General features: G+C 34.2%; 6 protein-coding genes and 1 long non-coding RNA gene across 12 annotated transcripts; 3 read left to right on the plus strand and 4 right to left on the minus strand.

The window, feature by feature from the left end:
* Positions 1–74: 74 nt before the first annotated feature.
* On the minus strand, positions 75–5,498 carry LOC148212504 (uncharacterized). 2 transcript variants are annotated; one of them, XR_015789972.1, is made up of 3 exons: positions 5,063–5,472; positions 1,517–1,629; positions 75–254 (listed from the first exon to the last, which is right to left on the minus strand). It is a non-coding gene; the product is annotated as an uncharacterized LOC148212504 (long non-coding RNA). The 2 variants fall into 2 exon arrangements; XR_015789971.1 differs by lacking the exon at positions 75–254 and having other exon boundaries at positions 1,353–1,629; positions 5,063–5,498.
* LOC111010953 (putative purine permease 10) lies at positions 1,169–3,511 on the plus strand. Its single transcript, XM_022284548.2, has 3 exons — positions 1,169–1,463; positions 1,565–1,642; positions 2,302–3,511. The coding sequence occupies exons 2-3, from the start codon at positions 1,606–1,608 to the stop codon at positions 3,399–3,401; spliced, it is 1,137 nt and encodes a 378-aa protein (XP_022140240.1). The 5' UTR covers positions 1,169–1,463; positions 1,565–1,605; the 3' UTR covers positions 3,402–3,511.
* A 2,741-nt stretch (positions 5,499–8,239) lies between the features above and the next one.
* Positions 8,240–11,352, plus strand: LOC111010952 (putative purine permease 10). Its single transcript, XM_022284547.2, has 3 exons — positions 8,240–8,400; positions 9,122–9,703; positions 10,629–11,352. The coding sequence occupies exons 1-3, from the start codon at positions 8,364–8,366 to the stop codon at positions 11,159–11,161; spliced, it is 1,152 nt and encodes a 383-aa protein (XP_022140239.1). The 5' UTR covers positions 8,240–8,363; the 3' UTR covers positions 11,162–11,352.
* Positions 11,353–12,852: 1,500 nt separating this feature from the next.
* Positions 12,853–14,171, minus strand: LOC148212505 (chlorophyll a-b binding protein 3, chloroplastic). The gene is made up of 2 exons (XM_088122287.1): positions 13,864–14,171; positions 12,853–13,459 (listed from the first exon to the last, which is right to left on the minus strand). Exons 1-2 carry the CDS (start codon positions 14,169–14,171, stop codon positions 12,970–12,972), a joined length of 798 nt encoding a protein of 265 aa, XP_087978413.1. The 3' UTR covers positions 12,853–12,969.
* Positions 14,058–16,258, minus strand: LOC111010724 (uncharacterized). 5 transcript variants are annotated; one of them, XM_088122289.1, is made up of 3 exons: positions 15,772–16,257; positions 15,054–15,698; positions 14,058–14,270 (listed from the first exon to the last, which is right to left on the minus strand). In XM_088122289.1, exons 1-2 carry the CDS (start codon positions 15,823–15,825, stop codon positions 15,057–15,059), a joined length of 696 nt encoding a protein of 231 aa, XP_087978415.1. In that variant the 5' UTR covers positions 15,826–16,257; the 3' UTR covers positions 14,058–14,270; positions 15,054–15,056. The 5 variants fall into 5 exon arrangements, with proteins under 5 accessions (XP_087978415.1, XP_022139933.1, XP_022139932.1 ...); XM_022284241.2 differs by having other exon boundaries at positions 14,210–14,349; positions 15,772–16,256; XM_022284240.2 differs by lacking the exon at positions 14,058–14,270 and adding an exon at positions 14,462–14,610 and having other exon boundaries at positions 15,772–16,258.
* Positions 16,259–16,400: 142 nt separating this feature from the next.
* LOC111010725 (chlorophyll a-b binding protein of LHCII type I, chloroplastic) lies at positions 16,401–17,966 on the minus strand. Its single transcript, XM_088122288.1, has 2 exons — positions 17,600–17,966; positions 16,401–17,011 (listed from the first exon to the last, which is right to left on the minus strand). The coding sequence occupies exons 1-2, from the start codon at positions 17,905–17,907 to the stop codon at positions 16,522–16,524; spliced, it is 798 nt and encodes a 265-aa protein (XP_087978414.1). The 5' UTR covers positions 17,908–17,966; the 3' UTR covers positions 16,401–16,521.
* A 1,407-nt stretch (positions 17,967–19,373) lies between these two features.
* On the plus strand, positions 19,374–21,305 carry LOC111010905 (chlorophyll a-b binding protein 3, chloroplastic). The gene is made up of 2 exons (XM_088121895.1): positions 19,374–19,752; positions 20,690–21,305. Exons 1-2 carry the CDS (start codon positions 19,445–19,447, stop codon positions 21,177–21,179), a joined length of 798 nt encoding a protein of 265 aa, XP_087978021.1. The 5' UTR covers positions 19,374–19,444; the 3' UTR covers positions 21,180–21,305.
* Positions 21,306–24,881: the final 3,576 nt, after the last annotated feature.

The following is a 24,881-nucleotide window of genomic DNA, read 5'->3' on the forward strand; positions in this document are numbered from 1 at the left end:
GGTTATTTTGCAGCTTCTATTAGGTTGAACAAGGCATCCAAAATTCCAAATCGAACCCAACCCCACAAGAAGAGTTAGAAAAGACAATTCATTTAATGGACGAAAGAAAAAGGGGTTTATTAGTGGAATTTAACAATAAGTTTCAATTGGATGTTGACACTTATTATATTTTTGGAAATTCAACATCTTCCTCACATGACAACAGTGCATGGTTTGAAAAATGATGCCACATCGGATTTTACTGAAATATCCACCTGATGAATAGGAGAATAACATCCCCATATCAGTTTAACAATGTTTTGTTTTAACCTCTATAATTTTGATAATTTAGGATAAATATTGTTTAAAAAAAATTCAGAGGAAAACAAGAGTGAAACTATATGTATCTAAAGATTTATTAGAAAATTACTCGACTATATATCAGTGAGAATAAACTTCTATTGACATTTTGATGTGACATGTTATTATTCGTCATTCTATTACATTTAAAAGAGTGACTCAAAAGTTTTCCTAAACTTTCTACTAACTCCTAGTTATTATTGATATATTTTTATATTTCTACCGTCTTTCTAGTATGATGTATTTTTATTGGCTCAAAAATTTTAGTGGAATCTACTTATCTTTATTAAATGTAGAAGCTCCTATTGAATCATAAGTTGGCAAAATTTTTCTAATTTTAAAGACCTATCAGATAAAATAAAAAATTCATCGATCTAGTAGACACTTTTTCAAGACCTATTAGACCCTACCTAAAAATTCAGATTAAATTCATAAATCTGAACTAGAGATACAACCCTTTAAATTCAAAGACCAATGAGTTATTAATTTAAGCTTAAATCCAGCTGCAAAGGTTCTTTGTTGTTGGTTGGAGCTGAAACAGCCTTTTAATCCAAAGCTTAATTCAAAGATTTGCATTAGGATAACCCAACAATCTCTCTCACATTTTTAACGAAAACGAATATCTTAAATTTATAGGTACTTAAAAATCTCACAATCAAATCCACCAGAAAGAACTATTCTTGAACAAGATAATGGTTTTCAACTTGACTTGTATTCCCTAAAAGTGAGGATTCTATTAACAATCAACTTGGATCTCTCATGGACCATCCAGTGGAGTTGTAGCGGCTAATTGGACGCTATTTATTGATGCTAAATGGACTTTCTCACCCAAGAAGTAGTTCAGAAGTTTTTCCTCAGATTATAAAAGTAAAAACTCAGATATTTTCTCTCTTCTTCGAGATTGACGTATTGTCTATCTGAGCTTAACTCAATTGATTAAGGTCAAAAGTTTGAGGTTGAATCTCACCCCACAGTTCCAATTAAAATTCCGAGGTTCAAATCTCACCCACAGCTCAAAAAAAAGAACGATTTTAGTGTATTTCTATTTTTTTGGGTGACTTTACATTTTACAGGCAATTGGGTCAGAGTTTTTGTCGAAGAAGAGGATAAAAGTGTAACGCATTGTAAGGATTATGTTTAGTAAGACAAAAGCTGTTGGCTTCTTATTATGACATACCTTTTTAGTTGCTTCCTTGGACTGTAGCTTGTTTTTTCTTCTTCACAGCTCTCTCTCTCTCTCTCCGAGGAAGCTCTTCACTTTCTGTCATGGAAGAAGTTCAAGAAAAGCGCCTGCAAATTACAGGTTAGTGTTCAGCAAATTAGCATTAACAGAATAATAAGAACAAAAAGAAAAAGAGCAAGTCTGAAGTGATTGATGTGCCTTTTGATTTTAGCATGTTGAAGTAGTATTCTGTTCTTCCTCTAGTTTGTGAACAAATTTAATTACAAAGCACCGAAATTCTGAATTTCTGATGATATTAGGAGATAAGATTAGAACTACTTTACTTCTTGCTGCTTCTCATTTATTCTGTATCAGTGGAAGCCCAGCAGAAAAAAAGATCATACAAGTTCCCCTTTTGCTATATGATTATTTAATTTGAGATGTTCCATTTTTAAAACAGTTGCCACCTAAACCAAGCAAAAGTATAAGTATGCCACTAAATTAAGATAAACCTCTATTGATAATAGATTAAAGTGACCAAACTAACCCTAATATATCAACTTAAAATTTTAAGTTTAAGCTTAGATTTAACTAGTAGGAAAGAGAGTTTGTATTCTTGTTATATCTCATTTTACTTCGTTTTATACTAATAGTTCGTATATTGAGTTTCATAAAGAAGCTAAATTTTTACTTTGTAAGAGGTCATGTTTTGTTAAGTTACAACATCAACTCATCGGCTGCCATTGAATTATATATTTCTCTCTTCTAATATTCTTCCTTAAAACTGTGTGATCACCCAGAATCAGATCAGATAGCCAAAGAAGCAAACTCCACAGAATCTTCAGAAACAATCATCAACGAAGCAAGAATCACCCACAAAACAAATTACAAGAAGTGGTTTAAAATCTCTCTCTACATAATCTTTCTCCTCTTAGGACAGTCAATAGCAACCCTCCTCGGAAGACTCTACTTTGACAAAGGAGGCAAAAGCAAATGGCTTGGAACCTTAGTCCAATTAGCAGGCTTCCCCATCCTCCTTCCTTATTACATCATAACAGCAACCAAACAGAAAACAAACGTTTCACAACCAAAACAACCAACTCTGTCGAAACTTGCTCTTGTTTATGTCTCATTGGGCCTGTTCTTAGCTGCAGATTGCTACTTGTTCTCCATTGGCCTCATGTACCTCCCTGTTTCCACTTATTCCCTCATCTCAGCCTCACAATTGGCCTTCAATGCCATCTTCTCCTTCTTCCTCAACTCCCAAAAGTTCACTCCTCCAATCATCAACTCCCTTGTTCTTCTGACCATCTCCTCCACCCTCCTTGTCTTTCAAACAGACTCAGAGGGCTCAGCCACTAACATGGCCTCTAAGGCTAAATACACCATTGGGTTTATCTGTACCGTCGCTGCATCAGCAGGCTATGGCCTGGTGCTTTCTTTAACGCAGCTGTTCTTCAACAGGGTCATCAAAAGTGACTCGTTCAAGGCCATTGTGGACATGATTGTGTTCAGGTCGTTTGTTGCCTGTTTGGCCATTGTTGTGGGGCTTTTTGTGAGCGGAGAGTGGAGGGGTTTAAAGAGGGAGATGGATGAGTTTGAGTTGGGGAAAGTGTCGTATGTTATGACTGTGATTTGGACTGCCATTTTGTGGAAAGTTTATACTGTTGGGTGTGTGGGTTTGATATTTGAGGTTTCTTCTCTGTTCTCGAATGCTGTGTGCGTTCTGGGTTTGCCTATTGTTCCTGTTGCGGCGGTGATATTCTTTCATGATGGGATGAGTGAGCTGAAAGGCGTGGCCATGGCGTTGGCGGTTTGGGGTTTTGTTTCCTATGTTTATCAGCAGTATCTCGATGATTTCAAGTCCAAGAAAGTGAAGAAAGATGGACAAATGAGCTAGGAATTAGGATAAGGAGCATAAATGCATTGTAATATTTTTATAATGGAAATTATAGAACTATTAAAATGAGGCTTATTGCAATACAAAATTTTAACTTCTTTTTTCCTCAATTTAAGGAAAAGTTTCTCCCATATCAGGGAAGAGAAGTTTTTTTTTTTTTTTTTAATTAAAATTCTGTAGCTTAATCATTCAATAAACTCGATTTAAAGACAAATTAACACTAGTCATCTAATCAGTGATATGCATGAATAAATTAACGAGATTCTTACTTTCGCTGCCTACCGTCTAGCAAAACTACAAAGGTGTTAATCAGGTTGGGTTTGAAGGGAAGATTGAAAAACCAAATCGGTTCGATTTTGAAGCGAAAGAAAACCCAATTGAAGAGGAACTACAGGAGAAAGTATTTATATTTCCTCCGAAGTGCACCGTATGGGCACACGAAGCTAGTTTTCTTGCATCACAACTTCTGTGTATTGCAGTGCGAGGTCAATTTTTATCCTATAAATAGAGGAATCAAGAAACAGCTTATATGCATCTTGTGAAGAATCAAAAAGCATTCACAATAAGCTTAGGACTGAGCAATATTACAGAGTTTTCGGATTGGGTTGAGAGAAAAATAGTGGAAGAAAGAATTACTTGAGAAGTTTTTGGAAATATCAGGCATATTCTCGGTAGAGTGTACAAGAGCTCTCTATCCTTCTACGACCTCTATTCTTATAGTGGAGCTTACAAAGTTCTAAATTTTATAAATTTTGTTACAATCCCTCTTCACATAGGTACAAACGTAATTCTAGAATCCCTCTTGGTTTACAGCTTAGTAGAATCCACCCCTTCACTATATTATATAACATAAACAAACCAATGAAAAAGAAATGACAAATAAAGTAAATGCAACCAATGGATTGTTTTCAAAGGGTCGCTATATGTTTGACAAACATAGTGCAGCGCCCACCACCAAGGAAAGACATTTGAATCCGCACGTAAACTCTACACTCATGTAACAAATCAATCCGCAACAATTGTAGGGAAGGAGGAATAAAGCCTTACTTCTAGAAAGAGAGTTATGAATTAACTCTCTGCAATAAACCACACAACTTGCAGAATATGTTCCCACCAACACCATCCAAGCCTCCCCAACAAAGCCTCCCCAAAAATTGTATATAATAATATAAAATACATATATTATTATATACAATTTTTTTACGAGTCTTGCAAATTTACGTGATTGCTAAGTTGTAAATGGAACCGTAACAAATATCACTTTTGAAAACTGAATGACAAACATGACAAATACTAATCATCATTAGGCAATTACATTTATTGTCTAGTAATTATCTGCACTTACCTCATTTACCATTCATTTTTTTAAAAATCAACTACTAATTGATATTAGTTTTCACTTTCCATTGCCAAAGCGAGCATGTTCAACATATATCACTAACCAAGAGGTTGTGAGTTTGATCTCCCAATCCTATATGTCGTACTAGAAAAAAACTTTCACTTCACATCCCTCGTTTCAATTTTAAAAATGGTTCAAAGATATATTTGAATCGATTTTAAAAAGTTAATAATATTAAATCAAACTTTTTAAACCATAGAGATACTATTAAAATTAACCTCAAAAAGCGAATTTCCCACCATTTAGCCATATTTACACATACCCTTTTATCCTTGGATATGGGCGTGGGCTCTAGCCATCAGCATTTGCATTTCAAAGCACCACATCTCTTTGGGACATTTCGTCGAACACTTGGGCTGCCCCATCGCATTTCGCCCAATAATTTAGTCGCAGTAGTAAAAGCAGAGCACCACCGACAGCAAACACATTCTGCCCGACCCTTTTTCAAAGAAGATCCTTGAATCTTTGTAATGAGATGATTGTGACTTGGAGCCACCGGCAAAATGTGGAAGCCCAGCCTACTCTGGCGTAGCCAACCCAACTTTTTTCGCCATGGGCGTAAGACCCGCGGCGCTAAGGCGCGACCCCCTTGCCCTTGTCAGCTAATTAATAATAAAGTTTGAAACTGGCAATCGCAAGGGAAGGAGTTCCCTCTTATTCCTCTTCATGTCTTCTTCTTAATTAATATCACAATTGTCTTGTCTACATCTTTCTAACATCTTTTTCTTTTAGCTAAATTTATCGAGAGGTCCCTAATATTTTTGGTAATTTTTAATTTGATCCTTGATTTTTAAAAATTTTTTTATTTTACCGTTAATGTATTAAAAATTTTCGATATAAAACTAATGTGTCATTATTGTGTTCAATAACCTCTCATGACATGTGGGCATGCAATTTAGAAGGAAGTGATTTTTGTTGATTGATAGAGAAGAGATGTTGAATTTGGTTGATTAACGAGTTAGATTTCATGTGCTAAGTAATATCCAAATGGCATGTCCACGTATGAAAATGTAGGTTAATAAATAGTATGTCAACTTTTTGTTAATGAATTTTAATATTTTCTCGCCGAATGAGTTGATTGAAACATTTTTATATGCTAAGGGTAAAATTCTCTTCAAAGATTAAAATTTTGGTATATTTAACCCTTTTCTTTTTAATAGTTTAAATTAATTCTTACCATTTTTATACTTAAGTGATCGGTTCATGTTAATATAAAAAAATAAATAAATAAATTTTCAAAATAGGAAAATCTGAGTATAACTCAACATTTAATATACATATTATTCATTTTTTTTAGAAGTGGAAAGTTTAATCTCTCATCCTACCAACGAAAAATAATGGGAGAATATTATGAATTATGAGTTGGGTTCACATTCTAGAGATGTAGGTTAACCTTAGGGTAATTGTGGCAAGCAATTATGTTATTTTGTTTCTATTATGTAGTACTAAAATCATTCATTATTGCTTTTCTAATGAATCATGCCAAATTTACACAAAACCCACTTTTTATTGGTAATACTGTTTATTTACCATTTGAATTTTTCTTTTCTCTCTTCACCAATTTATTTTTTTCCTTTTTCCCTATATAGTTCTTAGATCATAGAAGTGTGACTTTTCATATGATAGAATATGTGCCATCAACACTCTCCCTCCCCTCCGACAACATCTCGAAATTATGTTTAAATACTATTTTAATCTTTATATTTTTAAAATTTTTATTTTGATCTTTATATTTTTAATTTTTGTTCATTTCAGGCAAACATGAACTTAGCTCAAGGTAATTGACATTTGTGGTACTAAAAAAGAATTTTTGTTCATTTTAATTTTTATACTTCGTTTTTATCTTTATATTTAAAATTTTGACTATTTTGGTCTCTTCATTTTTATTTCTATCTCATTTATTCTTATAGAAACTTTAGCATGACACTTCACACTCACTCGTTTTTTTAAATGTAGCTATAAATTTGTATCAAAGAATCTCCAGATTGTACAAGATTTGTATTAAAATCTTACAAATATGGATCCAAGTGATAACTTTCAAAAGTATAGGAATCAAAAAACTATTTTCCTTTAAAATACAATAACTAAACCGAACATAAATTAAAAGTACAAGTACCAAAATAAACATTTTAAAAATACATGGACTAAAAATGGAACAAAAAAGTATTTAAACTAACAAAAAAAAAAAGTAAAGAATAGGAATTGGATGTTAATGTGTAATGTGAAATAACACCATAGTTGTTAGTTGTTACATCAATTGTCACTTATCAAAGACAAAGAAAATCAAAGCAAAATGGAGAAAAAGAGATTGAGAGAAAGGGAATTGAATAACAAAGTGGCCAAATTGGAATAAGTTTGAATTAGTAGGTCACTCCCTCTGTCTTTTTCCCCTCTCTTATTCCAACGTTTGCTGACTCCACACCCAATTTATCCTTACCTTATCTCCAAACATTTTTTTTTATTTTTTTTTATTTTACCAAAATTTAGACCCTCAATAATGATTATATAGTGTAAGGATATGTAATTACAAGTTTTTAAAATTCGGAACTAAATAGGCATAAGAATCATAGTTCACATCAACTAAATTTGTAATTTAATAATTTTTTAATTGATTTTTTCTTATCAGTTTGGTTAAATTGTGATCATTATACTTTTCATTTAGTCTTTTTTTAATTTTAAATAAACGTGGGTGTGTGAAAATTAGACATCCAACCTGAATAGAATGGGGATGTCTATATAGTTGAGCTATGTTCATGTTGATAGTTTTTTAAGATTTATAACTTCCGTTTTTACGAATATAACTAGACTATTTTTTGAATAGTTGATATTTCTTCGAAGCATGAACATGAGGAATGTTTTTTAGTACTTGGGTATTAATTAAGTGTTTCCAAACGCTTGATTTAAAAAAAAAAGCATTACTTTCATGGATAGCCATCCAAAATTTACTCTAAATCACTTAAAAGACTTACTTTTTTATTTTAATTTTTTTTCTTCTAGAACAAAAAAGCATATGCTTATGAAAAATAGAATACACTTTCTTATAATGACATCATATTCTCTTCCCCTACCCAACATATGGAAGTAAATGATAGAATGAAAATGGGGCCATCTCTCTTAATTTTGTTCAATTGTCACCTTCACCCACCTTGTTTATTTATTCTATATTATTTATTTTTTATTTTTGAGTTTAATATAATTGTCACCTCCACACTACAATGAATGTCTTAGATTAGACGCATAGATAATATCGATCCAAATTTACTACTTTCTTTTTTATATTGAATAATATTAAATCTTTTATAAGTAGGACGGTGGCAAAAGAGAAATACAGAAAAAGAAACAAGTGTTCTCTTCTTAGAAAAATCAAACAACGGTAAAATTTTGAGTGGCGTGGTTGATCATTAGAAACCAAATATTGGTTCTTTGTCATGTTACTGTTACAAAAATATCATCGCTCACTCAAAAACTTTGTGTGTCCCATCCCCTTCCTATTTAAATCCTTCCATTTCTCGTCTCTCTCTATATTCTCTCTCTCTCTATAATTTCTTCTGCTAATTTAGACCATGGGAGACACTGGAGAACTGCGCCTGCAATTTGTGGGTAAGTCTTTTTTCAGCTTCAATTTATATATATATATATAATGATCATTTTGGAACACATGTATTGTTTTGCTTAAAACCCTACTCAAATCCTCCCCAAAACATTAGAAATTTACAATAATTTCAAATGTTCTATAGCAAACTTTATGTATGCATTCCAGCTGAATATTCTTAGGTTGTTCAAAAGCAAAATATTTAGCTCTTGACTAGCGATGATCGAACTCCGTCTCTGTTCTATCTCATTTGGTCACTTTAGATCCCTTATCTTTTACGAAAATTATTTAGGTGCTACCCATCTTTTGTTTACAACCGCAACTAAAATCTCGATAGGTAGGAGAGAGAAACGTAGAAAAAGAGAGATATTTTTATGCTTTTTAAAAGAATAAAAAAAACCAGTTAAATTTTTGTTGGTTAGTAAGTATGAAAATGTATGCTAACTAGTTAAATAAACCACCACTCGGTTGATGTAAGGGGAATACAAACAAAGTCGCATATTAGTTAGGTAAGAACATGATCTATAGTATATAGATAAGGACAATTATCTCCCCTGGGATGAACCTTTTTGGGTTAAACCGAAAACAAAGCTAAGAGGGTTATGTCCGAAACAGAAAATATCATACCAGTGGAGATATTTGGGATACAATGAGTACCATGAGAGGTTATTAATGCTTTGATGAATATAGCTATGTTTTGAATTCTTGCTTGTTTGTTATACAAAACAGGTGAGGAAGGCATGAAAGTGAACCCCACAAAGCAAAGTCCAGAAAAGAAGGCAAATTACAAGAGATGGCTGAGAATTGGCCTTTACACAATGATGCTACTCTCAGGCCAATCGGTGGGAACTTTGCTTGGAAGGCTTTACTTTGCCAATGGTGGCAAAAGCAAATGGTTGGCAACTTTAGTTACATTGATAGGCTTCCCCATCCTCCTCCCACTCTACATGATAAAATCACCCAAAACTCCACCCTCAAGCGTCACCCTCCAATCAAAACCTCCCACAGCTGCAAAACTTGCCTCTGTCTATGTCTCCCTTGGCCTCCTCGTGGCCCTCGGCTGCTTCCTCTACTCTGTGGGCCTCATGTACCTGCCTGTCTCAACTTATTCCCTCATTTGCGCCTCTCAATTGGCCTTCAATGCCTTGTTTTCTTACTTCCTTAACTCCTTAGTCTTCACTCCTTTCATTGTCAACTCTCTTGTTCTTCTCACCATCTCCTCCTCCCTCCTTGTGTTTCAGACCGACCCCGTCTCCGACGATGGCTCCGATGGCACCGTCCACCCGGACTCCAGAGCTAAGTTCGTTACAGGTAATTACGTTTTAAATGTTCATGTTGATGAAAATCATATAGATATCTCTCAATTTTATTGAGATATCTGGATAAAATGTGGACACATATCTTCTAGGAATTATAGGTATTAGAGAAAAGGAAGTTAAAGTGTAATTTTGTCATTAGACAGTAGACTTCTTACTTTGGATAGCTCATAGACTTTTGCATTTGTAAGATCTTGCCTTATTTGATCTCTTCCCCTCCCATTGAAACTTGAACTTGTTCTAGCATTAGTATATATGGTGATATCCAACTCAAAAGTTTGAACACAGAAAGTTCCTTCATTATTATATATTGGATAAAGAAATGGTAAAGGAGAAAAAAACAAAGTTAAAAGGAGTTGACAACTGCGAGAAACGTCGAATAGAAAAGAGTTGATATAATCCGTATTTTCATTCCGGTTATAATCCATTAGCAAGCAAGTAGGGGAAACCATTTTCCTTTTATTCGGTAATGGAATACAAGCATTACAGAGAGTATTTCAATAGGAATATGAATATGAATCTTTCGATTTTTTAAAGTTTTAAAGACATATGATATATAGTGGAAAGGTTAGGAACTAGTAAAGACTTTTTTCCAAATTAAAGAAACTAAATAGACGACTAGCCGTGAAGATTATGTTGGTGAATGTGTTTATTTCATCATCAATTGTTGAATTTTAAATTTTATACTCAATAGATGTCTAATTTTTAATTTTATTGCTCTAGGCCTACCATTTTTAAAACTTAGTTATAAAATACATCGTCATTGAAAATTTAGAAACTACTAAAATGTTTTAAAATTCAAGTATATGTAGTTTACACAAACTATCAAACTTCATGGACCTTAATATTATGTTAACAATTTTTATATATTTCGTTGCATATGTCCATGAAAATTTAATACCTTGGGCGTTTGATGACAGGGTTCATATGCACGGTGGCGGCCTCGGCCGGGTACGGTCTAATGCTCTCGCTAACCCAACTAGCGTTCAAGAAAGTGATAAAGAAGGAGAATTTCAGAGCGGTTATGGACATGATAATTTACCAGTCGATTGTTTCGAGTGGGGCAATCTTGATCGGCTTCTTCGCGAGCGGAGAGTGGAAGAGCGTGAAGAAGGAAATGGACGACTTCCATTCGGGAAAAGTTTCTTACATAATGACTTTGCTGTGGACTGTCGTTAGTTGGCAGCTCTTCTCCGTTGGCTGCGTGGGGCTGATTTTCGACGTCTCGTCTCTCTTCTCCAACGCCATTAGCGCTCTCGGTCTGCCCATTGTTCCTGTTTTTGCAGTCATTTTCTTTCATGACAGAATGGATGGAGTCAAAATCGTGGCCATGGTTTTGGCTGTGTGGGGCTTCGTTTCCTATGGCTATCAAAATTATCTTGATGATTTGAAGACCTCCTCCAAGCTCGAAGATGGACTCTCCAATGAGCTTTCTAAAGCTTCTTCTCCCTAAAAGAGAGGTTACGACGGGACAGCGGATAAAATTTTAGGTACTTATTGATAAGTAAGCATCTTTCTTATTTGCACCATTAAAAGATTTATAATCATCTCATTTTTATGAATTGATAGTATGGTTCCGATATCAATTTTTTATTGTAAATTATTTATAGAAAAATACATGGTTGCTTATCGATTACCGCCAAAGGTTGCAAGGTGGTTAGGGAATAAGATGATCCATATAGACCTTTTGAGTAAAACGAAAAGTAAAGCCATGATGATTACATCCAATACAGACAATATAACATCATTGTGAAGATTTCGTTGTCTTTAATACCTACTCAACAAAGATTAGAAGAAGTTCCACCCAAGCAGCTACACCAGAGATATTTTGTAACTGACTGTTTGACAGCAAAAAAGATCTTTCTTTCATGATGTCTTTCCTTTTTATGGTTGTGATGTGTTCACAGTCCAACATCTCATAACCAAATTTGCTTACTATGACCCATCCTCACAATCTGGATTCTTCAGTTTCAAATCTCCACATCCACTTTTCTACAATCAAAATCCCACATCATCCAATAAGGAAAAGATTATGGATATATAAACGAGAGACAATATTTTCATTGATATAAAACATTTTAGATGAAATCAAAAGCAAATCCACGAGTATAGCATCTCTAACACCCGGGGAGGTAACTCTGCCCCAATTTACAAGGTAGCTCCCTCCTTTTCTTTCTCCAAGGTTTTGCTGACTTCCACTGGGATTTTGAAGTTTATTAGAAATTGAATATATTGTTGAATCACATAACTAAATATTAAAGCACCCCATAAATGCAACTTAGATGCTAATGCATCAAAAACATTCTTAAATGCACTTAAGTTTTTAACTCGCCCAAAATTTCTTTCGAAGTGTTGTAAGATTATTCTGTTAGACCTCCTACCGATCCGGTGTACGTGTGTGAGTGAGAAGGAGGGGTAGACAGAGTGGGAGCTAAATTAGTTTCTATTTTTATGGTTCGATCATGTGTTAATCATGGTTTCGATGCAGGGTTTGGTAATGGAAGGTGTTTTTATATTTATATTTGGTTGCATTCAAATTAAATAAAACTTTTTCCAATGTCCGTACCAAATTATCATTAACTTGTTCTTGGGGGAATATTTGTATCAATATTTACTCTAAACTTTAAATTTCATCAAAAACACATTAAATTTGAATTAGTATATCAGTCTCCATCTTAAACTTGAAAAAACTGTCAGGAGTTTTTACCTTTTCGATGATTCTTCAAAAAATACTCTCATTTGCATCAAATAAATTATGAAACCTACATTTTTTTTAAATTGATAAGTTTTTTTTTTTAGTTTTTTACATTTTTTTTTATTAAAATCAACGGGTGAATTAGTGAAAATTTAATAGGGTGAAATTGATATACTTTCTAAGTTTAAGAGTAAAAATCGATTTTTTTTTTCGTTTTTTTTTAAATAACTATTTTTATGCTCTATTTCGAACCCATAAAAGGGTACACAAACTTTGACGTTTTCTTTACATGTCAGCTAATAGATGTTTCACAAACAATCACTTTTTTCAAAAGACATGTTCACTTAGGGTACATGTAGCCATTTTGCCACCACAGGATTTAAGAAGTTGAATTACTGATTCGATGCTATGGCTTGGTTTCTTCCACCCGATCAGATTGACTAGAAAACTATAAGTAATGCACATATTTCTTTACTGCACTAAAAGATCAACTTAACATATCACAACTCCTTTCATTCTCAAAAGCTAAAGATGAACAAGTTTAATTTTCACAACATCTGGTAGCTTCATTTCCCAGGAACAAAGTTGGTGGCATAAGCCCAAGCATTGTTGTTGACTGGGTCAGCAAGGTGGTCAGCAAGATTCTCCAACGGACCCTTTCCAGTGACAATGGCCTGAACGAAGAATCCAAACATGGAGAACATGGCCAATCTCCCATTCTTCAACTCCTTCACCTTTAGCTCTGCAAAAGCTTCCGGGTCATCTGCAAGCCCCAATGGGTCAAAGCTCCCACCCGGGTAAATCGGGTCAGTAACCTCGCCGAGTGGGCCACCGGCAATACGGTATCCCTCGACAGCCCCCATGAGAACCACCTGTGTCGCCCAAATGGCTAGAATGCTCTGTGCGTGGATCAAGCTCGGGTTTCCCAAGTAGTCGAGCCCGCCCTCACTGAAGATCTGAGATCCCGCCTTGAACCACACCGCTTCTCCAAACTTCACGCCGTTTCGGGACAAAAGCTCAGGGAAGACGCAGCCCAATGCCCCAAGCATGGCCCACCTACAACAAGGGCAAAGCCAAGAAGGGAAGATCTTTACTTTTTCCTCTAGTTTATCCCCAATTTGAGATTATATATAGGCTAAGTTACAAGATGGTCGTAAACTTTATAAATTTTATAGAAGCCTTAAACAGATTCTTCCACTTTTAGTTTTGTATCAAGTCCTAGAACTTACCATTCTTGTGTCTAACAAGTCTCTAGTTCAAAAGACACTTAATGGTTCAAGAGCTTACTAGACAAAATTAATAGTTCGGAGATTTATTAGACAATTTAAAATTAGGGTCCAAAACAACTTCAAATGTCATAAATGACCAAATTTGTTTTCTTCTTAAAGTAAAATTATAAAACTATAGAATTTTAAGATTATGTATATGAAAAGTTAGAAATTTTCTAGCTTGCTTCTAACCTTGAGTGGATGACTTCGAGCTCACGGTTCTTGGCAAAGGTCTCGGGGTCTGCAGAAAGTCCGGCAGTGTCCCAGCCATAGTCGCCGGGAAACTCTCCAGTCAGGTAGGAGGGAGGCTCGCCGGAGAATGGGCCCAAATACTTAACACGGTCGGGTCCGTACCATGGACTTCCGGAAGAAACGGACTTGGAGACAGATTTCCTCATGCTAACTCTCCCATTGCCGAGAAGCTCGGGGGAGGAGGGTGTGAGCTTCACTGCCTTTCCGGCGAGTGAGGGGGAGGAGAGAGCCATTGTTGAGGCCGCCATTGGAAGAACAAGAGAGATACTTTGCTTTTGGTGTTAGAACTGAAGCTGCCGTTGTTGTGATGACAGAACCGTTGAGGTTGGACTTTATATAGAACATACCTTATCGGGGGAAAATCAACATCTATGATTCTATTGGCTGAGTATCTCCACGTGGCAGTTTCTTAGCCACAAATGAAACCTCATAATATTTAATAGCAAAAAGAAATAATTAATTATAGTTTCATAATATCACAGGGTCCCACTAGTCTTCCAATCAGAAACATTGACGTGGAAGGTATTAGATATTCATATATCCTATAGAGATGCAAATTTCTTGGTATATTGAAGATTTTGAAGATATTGGATAGGATATCACAGCTTCAATTCCTTATCTCAAAAGTTGGAAGAGAATTTTCTTTCCCTTACAATTCTAAGTTTCCAACTTACACATTTATTCCATCTGCAAAACCACCTTCCATAGTTAAAAGTCTTCTCTACTAATAGAAGCCAAAGGAAGCCAAATTAAGGATTGACAAACAGTTCCATAAACTAAATCGGTGAATCAGAGAACCAACAGCCTTCATCATATTACTGAATGTTGATTAGAGATGGATTTCAAGACACCGGGACCAGGTTCTCTCAGAATCTTTTCTACTTCATTTACGTGCTTGAACATACCACAAACGGAGTACTGAGTTCAGAAAATGGATATGAAAATTTGAGGTTTTGATGCATTCACGAGAGAGAAAAAAAGGGCTTAGTATGTAAAATTTTGTGAGACAGATTATTAACAGACGAATTTCTAGCCCACAAAAGGAATGCTTCAGTTAAACAGCTGATGCTTGCAAGAAGAATTATGCGTACAAAAAATGAAAAAAAGAGATTATTGAAATGGGATTTTACCTATTATCCGGGAGGATCATTGAGCAAGAAATCCTCTACAGTTGATGGGAATTCCAATCCTTCAAAAAACTCATCAGCGTTGTGAGAAGCAAAAGCAGCCTTACCCAGCAGCAAGTACGCCAATCTAAGAGGCTCTAACCTCTCCTCCTCACCGCCACCATTCAAGAAGTAATTAATCCATCCGTCAAGCCTCTCCACTTCCTTCCCACATTTGGGGCCTTTCAGCCCAACGATCTTGCTGTAAAACCCGTTTTCACAACCCCCGCAGCCATTACAGCTACAGCTACTCCTCGCTCCTGGATCAATCGCGTCTCTTCTCACTCCCAATGCTTTTTCGCCATATAAATCTCCAAGCCCTAGGAGTTGAATCAGGCGTTGGATGTCATCTAGCGGCTGATTTTGGCCAAAATCGACGGGCTTCGGATGATTGGATTCCGATTTTGGAGGGGATAGCGGAAATTCAGGGGAAGATGAGAGGAACTCGAGCGGAGGTTCGCTGCTTTCGTGGAGCATGGAGGTGTCGTTGGTTTGGGGCAAATGAAGAAACATGGGAGAGCTCAGTGAGTCTTCGGCTGATGAAGCATTGCCTTCTCGAACAGCCTCGTTTTGTAGCGATCCATGCTCCAATTTAAGCCGTTTTTCAACCTAGTTTGGGAATGAATCTAGAGATTATGAGACTGAAAAATGGAAATGGAATTGAAATTGGGAGTTAGGTTACCTGCTTCAGAGACGAAAAGAAATTGGAGAGAATAGATGGAGGCGGCGGCTGCATTTTTCTCGCACATGAAACTGCGGCGATGCGATTGCGAGGCAAAACTGCCACACAAAATTTGCCGCTAAATTTATATGCATAATTAATTATTCTCCGTTCCAGTATTTTTATATTTGTTCAATTTTATTCCCATGAATTTTGTTTTAGAAATTACACCTTTTTTTAAAAACAGAAATTACACATGAAAAATAGATGCATCGATAAAGAGAATTGATTACGTATTTTAAGAAAAATTTTCGACATTTATCCGTTGATAACTCTCAAAAAAAAATACTTTTCACCTTTTTTATATAAAAAACTATATTTTACCTGTCAAAATTTTAACAGTGATCAATCAACACAATATAGATACAATTTGGATGTTCAATCATCAATACTTAAATATTTTTCATATTTTAATGTGTCAGTCTAGTTTTGATATATTAGCTCTAATAGGCAAATGGGGACTTCTTTCTCTCTACCACATGTCTGTAGTATAATGTCTTGGTTCAATTTTTCATATCCAGAACGTTTGAGCTCAATTTTGAAATTTTATTTTGTATATAAAAATATTCCAAAGCAAAAAGGGAACAATATTTAATACAGTCGATACGCATTTGATATTTCACCTCATTTAATCCAAAACAAAATAAAATTACAATCGACTCTAATTTCACACTCGAAGCTAAAATTAAAGAAAAATCACATTTGATAGGTTCATTTTCCAGGAACAAAGTTGGTGGCATAAGCCCAAGCATTGTTGTTGACTGGGTCAGCCAAATGGTCAGCAAGGTTCTCCAATGGACCTTTTCCGGTGACAATAGCCTGAACGAAGAAACCAAACATGGAGAACATCGCCAACCTTCCATTCTTAAGCTCCTTCACCTTCAGCTCTGCAAATGCTTCCGGGTCATCTGCAAGTCCCAACGGGTCAAAGCTCCCACCCGGGTAGATCGGGTCGGTCACCTCGCCGAGTGGACCACCGGCAATACGGTATCCCTCGACGGCTCCCATTAGAACTACTTGGGAAGCCCAAATGGCTAAAATGCTCTGTGCGTGGATCAAGCTGGGGTTGCCCAAGTAGTCGAGCCCACCTTCATTGAAGATCTGAGATCCAGCCTTGAACCATACCGCTTCCCCGAATTTCACACCGTTGCGGGATAGAAGCTCCGGGAACACGCAGCCCAAGGCCCCAAGCATAGCCCACCTAGAGAATTCAAATATATTTTCAAGAGATTTGAAAAATTTTAGCAATTGAATTGTACATAAATTTAATATGTATTCTAGAAAATGGAGTGACTTTTCATTTTCTTAAAATCTAGTATAGGTGTAATTTTTTTTAGTTTAAATAATATTTTGTTTGGTGTACTTTCTACTTTACTTCATTTTAATAGTTGTATTTTTAAAACGTTTATTTTGGTTTTTTTACTTTTAAAAACTGATAATTATGGTATTTTCATTTTTACTTCTATTTCATTTATTTCTATCATAGTTTTAGCAAGATACTTCCATCATTGATTGATTGTTTTTGTAATGTAGCAATAAATTTGTTTAAAAAATTTCTATGTACCACTAAAATGAACCATAGTTGAAAATACAAAATCAACATTTTGAAAGTTAAATATATATATATATATATATAGAAACAAAATAATTTTTGTAATACTTTTTACATTGTACTTAGGTTTGAGTTGCATTTAGATTTTATAATACTTCGATAAAATTTTAAAAATTTTGCTATGTTTCAATATATATAATAATGCTTAAAGAATTTATGCTTTGATTCTAATCTAACCTGGAGTGGATGACTTCGAGTTCGCGGTTCTTTGCAAAGGTCTCAGGATCTGCAGAAAGTCCGGCAGTGTCCCAACCATAGTCTCCGGGAAACTCTCCAGTTAGGTAGGACGGAGGCTCACCGGAGAACGGGCCCAAATACTTGACACGGTCAGGTCCATACCACGGGCTTCCAGAAGAAACAGACTTGGAGACGGATTTCCTCATGCTGACTCTCCCATTGCCGAGAAGCTCAGGGGAGGAGGGCGTGAGCTTCACCGCCTTTCCGGCGAGTGAGGGGGAGGAGAGAGCCATTGTTGAGGCCGACATTGGAACAACAAGAAAGATACTTTAAGTTTAAGCTGCGGTTGTTGTGATGACAGAGCCGTTGAGGTTGGAATTTATATAGAAGAGATCCTTATCGCGGGAAAATCAACGTCTACGATTCTATTGGCTGAGTAGTATCTCCACGTGGCAGTTTCTTAGCCACAAATGAAACCTCATAGCAAGAAGAAATAATTAATATAGTTTTATAATATCACATGGTCCCACTTGTCATCCAATCAAAAACATGACGTGGAAGGTATTAGATATTCATATATCCGATGGAGATGCAAATTTCTTGGTATATCGAAGATTTTGAAGATATTGGATAAGATATCATCAGCTTCAATTCCTTATCCCAATTATCTTCATCAAGTTCTTTGGCAAGCTTAAACATAAACACATCATATTGAAACACAATTTATGAACTAAATTGGACCCAAAAAAATTAAGTAAATGAATCTTTAAATAGTCTCTTAAGAATGAAATTTTGTTTTGTATATAAGATCTTAATAATGGAATTTAGTGCACATCTAATCTAAAATTTCATGAGTTTAATCATTTTAAAAAGAAATATAAAGATAAAAAAATATTACCAGAGTCCAAATACAATGACCAATTAATTGATTTAATTTGTTTTTTATAATTATTTTTTTATGTAATTGTTTTAGTTTATTAGTCATTTAGTGAGTTTGATCATTACTCTATTAGAAGATTAATTAGGAAAAATTTTGATTTTGAGGGAAGATTTTCTCTTGACTTTTTGGGTGAGCAGAGGCTCCATCATAGATCAAATTAAAAGTCCATGCATTAAAATATATAATTCCTGCCACTTCAAGAATTTAATTTCATACTGAAGAAAAATTAGATTAAGAATTTGATATAGAGTTTAAAAACAAATTTATATTTTCAAAAACATTGGAAATGTTGGATATTCGAAAAATACGTTTGGCAAAAAATTTTGAAAACATAATTTCATTACAAATCACAAATGAAAAATTTTGTAAACCCCAAAAAGTCCTTCTCCATGTTTTCCAAATTTATTGGATTTTATTTTCTTTAAACAAAATTTAGACATAATTTAAATTTCCCACTTTTAATATATAAATGCTTTTTAACTTTAAAAGAGTATTGTACGTAAATTTAAAATTATGAAAAAATAAATTACCAAACAAGAAATAGAAATGGAGTTACCAAAAAGATTATGGTGGAACTGTAGTTATTATTGTTACAGTAAAAACTATTGTAAAAAATTATTGCACGGTAAATACCATGAGTCACTGAGAAGATAGAGGAACTATCCAGGTGTCAACACTCCATTGGAAATGAGGATAGCCAATGCAGGATGTTCGAGATTTAGCAAAGAAATGCCACGTGGGATCGTGAGAGAAATCAGAACCAATAGAAATAGAAACAGAAATGCAATTGTTGATCTGTTGAAACCATTATATATAGTCCCCAACGAAGCATGTCATCTTGCAATATTCAAATATTCATACAACTCTTTCTTTGTGCTCCTAACGCTAAAAGCATACTTCTTCCAATGGCGGCCTCCACAATGGCTCTCTCCTCTCCGTCACTCGCCGGAAAGGCGGTGAAGCTCACGCCCTCTTCCCCCGAGCTTCTCGGCAATGGGAGAGTCAGCATGAGAAAATTTGTCTCCAAGTCCGTTTCTTCTGGGAGCCCATGGTACGGACCCGACCGTGTCAAATATTTGGGCCCATTCTCCGGTGAGCCTCCATCCTACCTCACCGGAGAATTCCCTGGAGACTATGGTTGGGATACCGCCGGACTTTCTGCAGATCCCGAGACCTTTGCCAAGAATCGTGAGCTCGAAGTCATACACTCCAGGTTAGATTGAAAACATACCATTTTCAAATGTAGATTTAGAAAGTTTGAAATTTTACAAAACTAATATAATCCCAATCCAAAAGGTATATTTTTTTTAAGTTTCTTTTACACTATATTTAAAGAAGATAGAAGGTTGAATTATACAAAATACTTTGGATAGGTTTCAACAATACCATCTTTCACTTTTACCCTTCAACTATAAATTTATTTCAAAATAATTACCCTTCATCAATTTTTATGTTAAAGTGAAAATTGAAATTAAAAGTGACGGTAGTACCTGTTGTAAAGGTGTTAAGTTCAATTTAGTCAAACTTTAGGATAGATTTTACCTATATAGTCATATCCAATTCTAACATTTCATTTTAACCCTTAACGATTGAAATTTATTTCAAAATGGCCTCATTAGAAAATGACAATTAGTTGAAGAATAAAGGTTATACCCACTTGGACATACAATGGTGGTGTAGTTGTAAAAAAGTCAAAAGGGTTCAAAATGGTCCCATTAGAGGAAACATATCTAGGAGATAGAGTTTTGATTGAAATGATGTTGAGGAGGCTACGCATTGTGGGAAACGTTGATAAAAATCACAACCTATCTTAGAAAAATCAACGTGGAGAGAAGTCAAGAGAGAACTTCATATAGTTCATGCATGAGAGGAAAATAGAATAGTGGGGTCGATTGAAAGCGTCAATATATGAGAGGTAAGATGACCCATATCAAGATTCATGAGATTTCATCTCAAAATCAATTGGCAATGAAAGGAGTAGCCCATGTCTATTATAAACCATTGTTAAGTCTCTCCTTTTATCAATGTGGGATCCTTAACCACCCAAAAACAAAAAATGGACATATTGATGAAGGAAGATAATTTTCATCCTCAAATATAAGAAATCTATTATTTTTCAAATCTCTTGAAAATATATTTGAATTCTCTAGGTGGGCTATGCTTGGGGCCTTGGGCTGCGTGTTCCCAGAGCTTCTATCCCGCAACGGTGTGAAATTCGGGGAAGCGGTATGGTTCAAGGCTGGATCTCAGATCTTCAATGAAGGTGGGCTCGACTACTTGGGCAACCCCAGCTTGATCCACGCACAGAGCATTTTAGCCATTTGGGCTTCCCAAGTAGTTCTAATGGGAGCCGTCGAGGGATACCGTATTGCCGGTGGTCCACTCGGCGAGGTGACCGACCCGATCTACCCGGGTGGGAGCTTTGACCCGTTGGGACTTGCAGATGACCCGGAAGCATTTGCAGAGCTGAAGGTGAAGGAGCTTAAGAATGGAAGGTTGGCGATGTTCTCCATGTTTGGTTTCTTCGTTCAGGCTATTGTCACCGGAAAAGGTCCATTGGAGAACCTTGCTGACCATTTGGCTGACCCAGTCAACAACAATGCTTGGGCTTACGCCACCGACTTTGTTCCTGGAAAATAAATCTACAAAAATGTGACTTTTTTTTTTAACTTTAGCTTTGAGTGTGTGTATTGTAATTTTACTATAGATTAAATGACAGGGGAAATATGTATTTTTGTATTAAATATTATTCCCTTTGCTTTGGAATATTTTTATCCAAAATCATGTTATGGATACAAAAAGTGAACCAACGCATTTTAGTATTTGTAGGAGTCGATGGAAATTCATTTGATAATTGAGTTGGAATGGATACTACAATTAATATATGCACTTAATTATTTAACATATTGTATAATAATGGACAACTAGGTTAAGATATTAAAATACGTGCTGATTTGTGGGCACTCCATATTGGGTAGATTTGTCATTTGAGGGAGGCATTGATGATGAGTTTGGCCCCCTTTTAAAAAATATATTAAAAAACATAAGTTTCGAAATTATTTAGGTCAATACAATGTTGAACATATTCTATTAAACCATCTATTTCGATTTAAAGATGGTGAGTTCGAATCTTCTCTTTCATATGTTATACTAAAAAAAATTAAAATTTAAGTGAATAAAAGAAGGCGTATTTTATTATTTAGTCTCATTATTATATATTATCCATAACTATTATTGACCAATTATGGATGAACCCATCTCAAAGTCAACGGTGATTATCCTTTCCTAAATAATCAATATGATACATTATATATATTTTTATCTTAAAAGAAGTTTTAAAAAATTGGATTATTCGCCTTGTCTTTCTTTTGGAAAAAAACCAGGTTTATTGTCATTATTAAACTCTACTCATTTAATAAATAAAATTTGTTATTATAAAATTAGCTACACATTAACTTATATACCAATTTTTATTATAAAATAAAAATGAAAAGAATTAGTATAAAGTGAAATTATAAATTTACATAATTGTAATAACAATAATACTATGCTAAACCTTTTTTTTTCCGTAATCTTAATCTTAAGATATAAATATTAATGCTCTTAACGAAAATTACTATAAATTTTAAGACTAAGATAAATGCCAACTAATTGTAGATAAGTTCTTGTTTTTTTTTTTAAGAAAGAAAAAACAAAATAATTATAGATAAAGTTCAGTAGCATTGAGAGTTCATTCGATTACAGATCTACAAACAATTTTATTGCTAGAGGGAAAAAAAAAACTTTAGTGTTCATGCTCATCGTTTAGAAGATGATGGATCATCAGGAGATGTGGGAGCTTGGTCTTCTACTTCATGCTCAACTGGATCATCAGCACGGATATTATCTCCCCTTCGGTGTCATCTTCTCCTACGATCTCCAAAAATATTAACAATAGCTTTTTTTTTTCCACTCCATACTTTCGAATAATTAACCGAATATCCATATTTTTTCAATATCATTTCTTGTAATGTTCTAACACTGACAGATGGGTCCGACTTTACAACGTTGTATACCTCTGAAGCAATAAGAGATTGGGGTCTAATTGATCGTGATCTTGGCTCGATCTTGAATCAACACAACTATGTGTGTCATTATATTGTGTAATCTCAAATCTTCTATGTCTTTTAAGATAACTAGCACGAAGTCGCCACATGCAACCATTGTCATGTTTTTTACATTTGATAGCTCAAATTCTCTTATTTGAGTCGACCACTTCAAAATGTTGACGATGTAAAATAGAATAACTTTTGACCACATTTTTTAACTCTGACTTCGATTTTCCCTTGTGCAAGCAATCAGGGTCGCGACTTTCTTCTTCCATTGTAGACTCAGTTATAGAATTAATAACATCCATATATCTAACTCGTAGAAAAAAGGGGGAACTTCTTCATAATCTCGATAAACGTCATTTGGTTGTCTTAGACTAGCATCATCATCAGTTAAAATCTCTTCATCATTTGTAGCGATAGTTGGGTCATGATAATTATCATGAGCCAACTCTACCATTGGTTCTACATTCTCTGCCTCTTCTTCATTACAATTTTCCTCTTTTTTACTTGTCTACTTAGAACTGGATTTTCAATGTTTGGTTGAGTAATAAAAATATATGTTGTAATTGGTAGGGATGGAACGATGTTCATCATAAATTTAAAATCATTCTCACTTCGTAATCTTATAGGGACATAGAAAGTAGACCTTTGTCGAACGGATACTTCCATATCTAAATATGACCTCTAATACTTGATTTTTATCTATAGATAATCTGTCACATAAATAATCAACAAATGAATCTAATTGAATTTCACGAACAACATTTATTTGAAGACATGGTGGTATATCATACTCTATACCGTTTGGCCCATCAATAATACTTCCATTCATTTAACACATAACCAACATTCATATGTCCCATGATAATTAGGCAGCTAAATCTGATATTTAGAAGGAAAAAAAAAATCTATATAAGTAAACAATAAACAAGCAAAACCAAAAAGTATATAGTATACATTAAGATAAATTAGATTTTGTGTCAAAGGGGCAATATAAGGAAACAATTAAAATCTTTTAGAGTTCAGAGTTTTGTGAATTTAGGACTTAGGTTCTAGGGTTTTGTTTAATATAAAATATCTTTTAAGATTTAGGGTTTAAGATTTATGTAAATAGTTTTTATTAGCTTTTATTAGCTTTTATTTTATTTTATTTTTGAGAAATTTATTAGCCATAATTTTAATGTTTAATGTTTTAGGGTATGAAGAGAATTTTTTTATATCTTTCATTAAATATATAATATGGCGAATGTGGTCATGAATTTAACCAAATCTCATCACTTTATGACATAATGACAGTAATAAGAAATATTTTTCCTTTTAATTTAAAGTAAAAACCATGGTCTATGTTCTCAAAACTATCAATTTTTCTTTCATTTTTAAGTTTTACTATAATTTTAACTTTTCCACACGAAAGAAAATAATTCAACTTATATCTTAAAATTATGACATCATATATATTAAGCTAATTGATAATTATGGTTTACTAATTAATTACATTTAAACTAATTATGATATTTTTAAAAGGAAAAACCGAACTAACTTTTAAATCATCAAAACTCTAAGGTGGAACTCTTTCCTGTGAGAGGTACGCACAATATTAAGTTGACTATTCTTTTTCTTAAAAAGTTAGTTAAGATTAAAACATTAAATTACAGGGGGAGAATTTAGACCTTGGAGGATTATTAATTTTTTCTTATTAAATAACATGGAAATATAAGAATTCGAACTCACAAACCTTAAAGCCCAACACATTGAGCAACATTATTCTAGGAGGAGGATTAGTAATTAATTCATAGTATTGCCATGACTCACCACATTCACTACCTCTATCTATTCCACTTTTTTTTTAATCTTTTTATATAATTTTTAAATCATATTTTGGCAATTCTTTAAACATTCACATTTATTTAATTTTCAATTCTTAAGTCTTAACTTCTTTAATTTTCTACCTTCAATTCTTAAATGTTCTATTTCAATACTTAATTTTACATTTAAAAAAAATTATACTAGCTATATTTCCTACTTTTTATAATTATGATCATCTAACAAACTTTTAGGACTCTAGCATTTTAGGGTTTAAGATATACTATTGCAAATACTTGCGAATGAACCAGAAATTACAAAAGTATTTATTAAGGTGTTAGGGTTTAAAGTATATTATTATAAATACTTTTGGATTGGTAAATAATTTAAATAATAAATCACATACATGCCTCCCGAGTCCTGATGAATAAAGTTGTATTTTATTTGG

The sequence above is a fragment of the Momordica charantia genome, assembly GCF_013281855.1.
Source record: "Momordica charantia cultivar OHB3-1 chromosome 3 unlocalized genomic scaffold, Mcharantia_2.0 BLBB01000003.1, whole genome shotgun sequence".
Taxonomy (NCBI): Eukaryota; Viridiplantae; Streptophyta; class Magnoliopsida; order Cucurbitales; family Cucurbitaceae; genus Momordica; species Momordica charantia.

Bases quoted from the DNA above. Each gene is read 5' to 3' on its own strand.
- LOC111010724 (XM_088122289.1), bottom strand. From the start codon at position 15,825: ATGCAGCCGCCGCCTCCATCTATTCTCTCCAATTTCTTTTCGTCTCTG. The intron at 15,699-15,771 runs GTAACCTAACTC...TTCCCAAACTAG, and splicing joins TCTTTTCGTCTCTGAAGCAG to GTTGAAAAACGGCTTAAATT.
- LOC111010953 (XM_022284548.2), top strand. From the start codon at position 1,606: ATGGAAGAAGTTCAAGAAAAGCGCCTGCAAATTACAG. The intron at 1,643-2,301 runs GTTAGTGTTCAG...GTGATCACCCAG, and splicing joins AAAGCGCCTGCAAATTACAG to AATCAGATCAGATAGCCAAA.
- LOC111010952 (XM_022284547.2), top strand. From the start codon at position 8,364: ATGGGAGACACTGGAGAACTGCGCCTGCAATTTGTGG. The intron at 8,401-9,121 runs GTAAGTCTTTTT...TATACAAAACAG, and splicing joins ACTGCGCCTGCAATTTGTGG to GTGAGGAAGGCATGAAAGTG. The intron at 9,704-10,628 runs GTAATTACGTTT...GTTTGATGACAG, and splicing joins CAGAGCTAAGTTCGTTACAG to GGTTCATATGCACGGTGGCG.
- LOC148212505 (XM_088122287.1), bottom strand. From the start codon at position 14,171: ATGGCGGCCTCAACAATGGCTCTCTCCTCCCCCTCACTCGCCGGAAAG. The intron at 13,460-13,863 runs GTTAGAAGCAAG...CCCTTGTTGTAG, and splicing joins CTCGAAGTCATCCACTCAAG to GTGGGCCATGCTTGGGGCAT.
- LOC111010725 (XM_088122288.1), bottom strand. From the start codon at position 17,907: ATGTCGGCCTCAACAATGGCTCTCTCCTCCCCCTCACTCGCCGGAAAG. The intron at 17,012-17,599 runs GTTAGATTAGAA...TGAATTCTCTAG, and splicing joins CTCGAAGTCATCCACTCCAG to GTGGGCTATGCTTGGGGCCT.
- LOC111010905 (XM_088121895.1), top strand. From the start codon at position 19,445: ATGGCGGCCTCCACAATGGCTCTCTCCTCTCCGTCACTCGCCGGAAAG. The intron at 19,753-20,689 runs GTTAGATTGAAA...TGAATTCTCTAG, and splicing joins CTCGAAGTCATACACTCCAG to GTGGGCTATGCTTGGGGCCT.